This window comes from Meles meles, chromosome 3 (genome assembly GCF_922984935.1).
Source record: "Meles meles chromosome 3, mMelMel3.1 paternal haplotype, whole genome shotgun sequence".
NCBI classification, from domain to species: Eukaryota; Metazoa; Chordata; class Mammalia; order Carnivora; family Mustelidae; genus Meles; species Meles meles.
Window position 1 is genome coordinate 156,605,621 of NC_060068.1, and position 7,560 is coordinate 156,613,180.

At 38.5% G+C, this 7,560-nt stretch overlaps 1 protein-coding gene across 3 annotated transcripts in view; it reads left to right on the forward strand.

Moving 5' to 3' along the window:
* PRLR (prolactin receptor) overlaps positions 1-7,169 on the forward strand; it is a 198,630-nt gene extending 191,461 nt beyond the window's left edge. For all 3 annotated transcript variants that reach the window (XM_045999508.1, XM_045999509.1, XM_045999507.1), the window contains one exon: positions 78-7,169. In XM_045999508.1, coding sequence (XP_045855464.1) covers positions 78-136 — 59 coding nt within the window. In that variant the 3' untranslated portion in view covers positions 137-7,169. The remainder of the gene's footprint in view (positions 1-77) is intronic.
* Positions 7,170-7,560: the final 391 nt, after the last annotated feature.

The window sequence follows — 7,560 nt, forward strand, 5'->3', positions numbered from 1 at the left end:
CCACGTGTTTTATGCACTCCTTCCAGTGATAGCTTGATTCACGGAATGATTGGTTAAAATGTGATTTTTTTTTTCAGGTAACACTACAGAGTATGGGAAATGCACCCTACTAGAGAATGCTGGAGAATGTGGTTAGAATGACACTATACAGCCCATAGTTCTCTCCTCATGCTCCATTTTCAATCAGCTGCCTCTTTCTCCAACAGCTGATTCCAGAACAAATCGTTTTGTCTCCTGTGATTTGTAGATTGACTTTTTTTTTTTTGCTGTTAGTTATAAAATTATGTGTTCAATGAGATAAAAGCACACCGTTTAGTATTCTTGAGGGACAGCACCATTAACTATGTCCTCTGGAAGGGGCTTTCATGGTTTGACATGTGACAGAAGGAAATGAAATACTCACAGTTGTTTACCACAGGAAGATGATAGATGTGAGAAAAATGCCATGAAAACCACTTTTGAAAACCAACAAACCTTTGCTTGACCTTTGCTTAACTTTTGCACTCTTTCATTTTATTCGGAATAACCAAATATGACCCATTTGAAGAAAGAATGCATTCCAGAACACTGGACACGTTGTTTACATTGGTTCCTATCCCCTTAGTGATACATTTGCCAATATGCAAGCCAAAATGATGCCTCCGGTTTTTTCTTAAAATGGTTTGAGTTTGTTAATAAGTATGGATTTTTTTTTCCTCCCCCTAAATTGTATTTTATTCTGAAGCCTCTAGAGAAAATGGTTTTGGAAAGTGAAATTTTCTAATGTGGCAGGTAAATGAGTTTCACGTGGTAAATTCTTCTAAAATGTTTTCCTGTTTCATTTCAGCATAAGAGATCATTTATTATACACCCTAGTCTCCTGTTAGGTTTAAAAAAAAAAAAACAAATCCCCAAAGATTAATTTTGAAAGATAATCACAGCAGGATGCTAATGGAAATACTGCCTTACTGTACATACAAATTCTACTTTAATATAAACCCGGAAGTTTCACAATGTATTTTTGAAGACTATTTTTCTATCACTTAGGTAAAATAAAAGACTATTTTCTATCTTCCCAGTACAGCTGTTTACGTATTTAGTGGGTACGGTATTTTCTGAGGTTATAATGAGTATTAGCAGTACGTAGTAGTATATGCCGTCCCTGTTTGTGGAGTAAAACGCCATAGCAACCCAAAGCCCGTTGAGGAATAGGAAGTATATTCAATTTCCAGCACAGCATACTATAATTTATCTGATTCTTTTTATCTCTGTGATACTTTGAACAATCGCCAGCCTAGAAGTTTAGGGCTTTCCACAGACTAGAAATCACTTCTGTCATTTTAGGGCTATTCTGGGGCTTCTGCTCTTCTCTGGGTAAATAGTCATAAAGTCACCATGAAAAGGTGAGCCATGACCTTAGAGAGAGGGTTTTTTTGGTTTGGGTGTTCTGAGAAATTCTGGGCAGCCAAGAAAATGTAAGGAAAGCCAGGAGTTCGTATCTCTCTGAAGTAGATCCATTTGCGAAACCTTGGCAAAGGCAGAGACAGGACTCACCCCAGAAGCGTTCAAATACAAGTTCTAAGGAGGCAGGCATCTGTGGAGTGGTGGCAACAGCTACAAAGGCAGGGTCTGGTAGCAAGAATCCCCACGTCAGTTCCAAGGGCAGCCTTCCAGAGAGAGAAGGAGGGCATTCAAACGCCCAGATCTCCATTTTAAAAGAGAGCATTCATGACTCATCAAACTGCTTCCCTCTGTTTTTCATTTCATCTAATGGCAAAGCCATTCTCTGTGTTTACTCACTAGCCGGACGTAGGGAATAGGAACTCCCCTCTGGGAGTTAAATAGCCACCCCCCAGCAAGCCCGTGCTGACAGGAACCGGACTCTGCTATGGCCCTCATGTTTGCAAGTGAATACATCACTAGGGCTTCCAGAAATGCCAGAGTAAATCCATCTGAGTTCTCTTCTCCCAATATAGACCAGCATTAAGAGTGAGGGGAACATTTGGGAAAGTTGCCTGAGTTCATCCAGTGCCCTAGGTCCTTCCTACTCAAAGTAGGCCCTGAGGACCAGCTGTCTCAGCATCGCCTGACCCTGCCTGGAAATGCAGAGTCTCTGCTTTCCTGCCCCAGACCTAAAGAATCCCAATCTGTCTCTGACCATGGTCCTCAGATGATTCAAGGGAGTTTGAGAAGCACTGTCCCAGGTGACCACTTCCGCTAAAGGTGTGTTAGTGCCCAGAAACAATCGTCTCTCGGAGATACGGGTCAAGTCTCACTTGTACACAGTGACCCTCTATGTAAGGAGAAGGCACACTTTTTGAAAAATTCATCTAGGGTTCAAATTTACAGTGATAGATGATGACTTTGCAAAAGTACGTACAACTCCAAGAGGGCTAGGGAATATACTCCACCTGGGATAGACTCTGCCAAAACTCTGCCTTTCCAAGCCGGTCCAGACCAAATTTCTCCCAAAATAGTCCATTTTCCTCCAAAATGTACATCAGTCACTCTGATAATTTGAAAATTCAAAAATAACCTGTTTGGCATATGACTTGGCATACGTGGGGGAAAAAAATGTTATGGTGAAAGACCCACCTTGAAGTAAATCCCCCAAACACCCCAGTTAGCCACTTACTAAGTAAGCCAAGGTTACAATTCCATGGTCAATTAACACCCTTTATTCAAATCAAGTGGGATTTTTTTTTTTCATCTTCTGGCATATTTCCTATCAAGAAGACAGATGGTACAGTGGAAGGATCCAGACGTGGGGGTCAAGAGACCCGGGTTCCAGTCCTGGCTCTGTTGCCTTCGACAGAACAATTGCCTTTCCTGGGCCTCAGTTTCCTCTGAAGGAAATGTCAGGCCAATCATCTCTACTATCCTTTCAAACTCTGGCTTCTTGATTCCATGACTCATTGAATATTTTCCAGCAAAGATAATTTACCCAGTGCTTTGATCGTAAGTAAGCTAACTAATCATTGCCTTTCATCAGAGACACACAAGCACTCTCCAGGGATGGGCTCTTCTGATTTCACTTTTAAATCATCAGTTCTAGTCGATCTTAACATATGACACAAGCATGCTATAAATTATGTAGATACAGCATCAGTGTCTAAGATGACATGTAAGTATGTGTGTAGAGGGAAGATGCATGAGCTGTTGTTGTTTTTTTTAAGACATACTGAATGAGCCTCTGATTTTTAGAAAAAAATAGCTTCTGGTTTTTATTTCTTTCTAATGAATTATAAACCACTATTGCATGGTTGGTTTTTACCGAGCCATACGCTCTGAATTATAAAAAGTCATGGTTTTATAAACAAACACCTAAATATTCAAATTACAAAGCACATAGAGACAGTCTAGCCAATGGGTGATTTATGGAAGCTTCTAACCCCAACCACAAAATGTTCTCTGGTCAGTTTTAACGAATGGGTTTAAGGTACCTTGGCGTGAACCCAAGTTATTATCAGCTGTGTCCCTGACATTTAACAGAATGTCCATTTCCCTAAGTGCCTAAGGCCAATCCTGGTAGGTGGGTAAGTACAAAAAACTTGCTTTTGCTGGTTTGGTCCAACATGGGTCAGTCCCTTACCACCTGAATCAGACCAAGGGGTTTGACCCCTTGTCCTGTGGTGCCCAACTGAATCAGAGAAGCCAGGAGTTCAAGAGCTCCGGGATGTGGTTTGGCTGTGGAGGAGACCTGGCCCTTTCTGGAGATTCTCCATGGCTGTAGTCACTTGCAGAAAGCCTTGGCCTTGCCTTTATTGTCTTCTCTATCTCCTTAGTATAGACAAGAAAGAAACAGATTTGTATATAGTTTACAAAGTGCCTTTCTTTACTTTTATTAAAAAAAAAAAAAAAAGAGTTCTGTTTTTGCAAGAAAAGAGTATCGATTAGAAAGTAAATTTTACTTGTTTTATGTAAAAGGATGGAGAAACCAGAAAGGGAATGACAAAATGATCTGAGGTCCAACCAGCAACTGTTCCGCAGATTTTTGTATTTATTGCTTAACTGAATTACCATAGAGCTGATGTGAATAGTGTAACTTATTTTGTCTAATGAGAAATTGCTAGGATTTAAGGAGATGCCAGCTCCCGCACCCCGTGATTCGAGACTCCTCAATTTAAAAACATATTGATATGCTTTTGAAAGGCTTCAAATCGCATGCCTGGGCCTAAAAAGGACCATGAATGCACAGTGGAAGCTTGTATGCATATAGAAAAATGCAAATGACTCTGTATTACCCTTCCCAGTGTCACTGACGTAGATTTCCCACTGATGAAAGCCTTGTGTGTGCTTCAGTGGACAAATTTCTTGTTTTGCCTTTTCGGCTCAAGCACAATAGTAAAATCCAAGGTTTCAAAGACACGGGTGCAATGCAGGAAAGTATTGCTGACATGCCCTTAACCTGATAACGTGCAGTGTCACAAAGCTTAAGAGAACAATAGACCTCTGTTGGTCCAAGTCGGGTTGATTTGCTCAAACATCTGGGCTGCTTCTTCTCTTCTTAGCTTTCTGTACTTGTAGGCTTTTTGCTCATCTGCTCTAGGGCCTGTATTTTTTCCTGAGAGTCAATTATGTACACTAGCAACCATAGGATCCACGAAAAACTAAGTCATTCATCAACAATGACCTTGGCCCCCTCAGAGGACGAGGTCAGATGTTAAATCAGCCACGCAGATACCACGTTGTACATTGACAGTCATTAGTCACCTCATTAGAGATTTGCATAGTTAGAAATTACTAACTCAATTCATTAACTGCTTCATTAATTCAAAGGCCATAAATGTATACCGATGACTCAGTTCTGGAAGTCTTAAGTAGAAATTTAAAAATACAAGATAATTGCTCGAGAACCTATGCTGTAACCAGAAGTTCTATTTATAATTAAGACCTGGATTTAATCCATGATTACCAGATACAATCCAAATCGAATAGTTCTCTCCCTAGGCTTGTGTCTTTCAGTAAGGTGATTAGGGGTCTGAGATCATCATGGTATCTACTTCAATAAAATGAAAAAAATAGGAAATAGACATTTCCAGAGGTCTGGGCATCTCAGGATTCCACAAAATGCCAACAGTAGCCTGTTAAACCCAAATTTTTATTAGGCAAAGTGAATCTGTAATCTATTCAGTGTTCTGAGTTTATGGCTAAGAGATGTACATAACACACAACACCACATGCCCTTTATTGTCTTATCCACTTCCATTCCTTTGATTTCTGCTCTGATCTCAAGAAGTACTGAGATGTGTAAAGTGGAAAAACATATCCTGTTTATGTGACTGTGGTCAATGAATACAGAGACCCTTAGACAATGGTATTCTATTAATTAACTTTTTAGCTGCTCCTGATTAAATAAAAGAGCAAGAACCCTAAAAACCTTTGCTGAGGGAAGGAGTAACATCAAAAATAACATTTAATAATTACATTTAAATTATGCTTCGCCTGGATAAACTTCAAAACACCATCTGAGGTTCTCCATGTAAATTTCACAAATTCTGAAGAAAAAAAATTCTTGTTAATAAGTTAATCTGATGTCAAATATCTGTATGGCAAAGATACCTCTGAAAAATAATTTGTTTTATAAAATTTCTGGTAAGATGTCTTTGAATTTTCAGAAGTAACTACCTCCCCTTCTTGTCCTATGGTCCTTTCTCCAAAGCTGCTTATTGTTTAGAAATGAAAGATACCTACCGCATCTCATGCTTTGACTGTCTTTCAGTGGCATATTGGATGTACTGGCCATGTGACGTTCCTGACTTTAATGTAACTGTTATATTATTTTATATTTTACTGCTTTACGTGGTTCCAAACTGTCTGATGCATTAAAACAGATAATCCGTGTATCGTGGAACTCATCATGTAATACAAAAGAAAATAATTATGTAATGACTTATAATCTGTCTTGTGGATTTCAGTTTGATTGTGTCTATGTTTGTAAAATGAGATGAAAAAAATGTAATCATATATTTCTGTTGAGATTGCGAATGTATGCATTTTTTCCTTACCCTTTGTCTGGAAGTAGTATCCTATGCTGTTGTGCAACTGATCCGAGGTGTTAAGTGTTTAGAGTATAATCCAACCACTGTTTCAAAGTCAACCACTCAGCTTTGCTTCATGTGACTTCTGAGAACTTCTTGAGTGTTATTTGCATCATGAGGCTTGCTTTTGGGCTCGATCGTTCATTTTAAACAATTTCATAAGAGTCTCATGTGGAAACCAAAGCAATCTAGAACCAGCCTGTTGTGTGACCTGTGTCTTCTTGTAAAGCCATATTGAAGCAAAGACTATGTGAAAGCAAGTTTCCATATTTTCGGATCTCTCACTACCTCTCTCCCTAGGAAATACCAAGCAAAATTCTTCAACATGAAGTGGGAAATTAGAAGTGATTGTTATAATAAGTTGCTGGGGGTTGGTTTTGGTTTGGTTTTTTTGTTTTATTTTGTTTTGTTTTTACATAAGAATATACCTTCTAATTCACCACTTTGTGGGTTTATGCTAGGTTTTCTCAGTAACCACTTCTACATTTTATAAAAACTGGCTGACAAATAAAGGCCAGAAGGAAAACTTAGTAAATCACCAGAGGAAAGACCAACAAAACCAGAGTGCAGATTTCTTTCCAAACGATAAGTCACCTCGAGGTGGTTACCCAAAGCCATGATAATGATATTTCTCACAATTTGACTTCCCTAACACCCCTAGAAATAAATATTTTCCTTATTTGATTTTAGCCATCAAATATCTAATGGTATAGGAGAAGTCAGCCATATATAAGAAATAGTCTTGTTTCAATTTAAAAACACATTTCTACTTGTATTTAGTGTAATGCCTACTTTTTCCTTTCTAGCTTAAAAGAATTTTAGAGGACTATAGTTGTCTGATTTATCTTGAATTTTTAATTCTGTAAGAATTCGGTTATTGCACATTGTACTTTCTGTTTTCCGTGGCTTTATTTGTTTGCCTCCTTCCGTTTCGAGGGGACAACCTGGACCATTAAATCCTTGCCAGTAGTATGGGAGATTAAGCTAACTGCTATTGTCATACATCCTCACTTTTACTGCACGCCAAAAACAATGCTTGCCAAACAAAATCGTAGACATCCCCGTATGATATGGTCGTTATATTTCTATTCATGTTATTGACAATATCCAGTCCAGTGCCTGGCTCAATAAATGTTTATTTCCCTTGCCTACCCTTCCTTTATTTTTATTTGATGGATACATAAGCAGAATAACATGTGTGTGTCTGAAACAATTTTCTGGAAGCATTTTTGCTGCTAAGGGATCTATAATCTGGCAACTGTTGGTATATGTTGAACCAAAACAATTTCCTCCTTTGTCTTTGTCTTTCCATATGATTGCAAAATACACTTTCCTTCCTCCACCCCATCACTTTTACAAGAGAAGCTGCTAAAAATAAAGTGAGATGGAATGAGCAACATGAGAAATTCTCTTAAATATTGTGAAACAAAGGAAAGACCAAACCATTTTTAAAAATGGAATCCTTTTGAATGGATGATTTGTCCACATTACTAACAATCGTTTCTGACAAAATCATCATATTAAGTGTAAAATGATAACC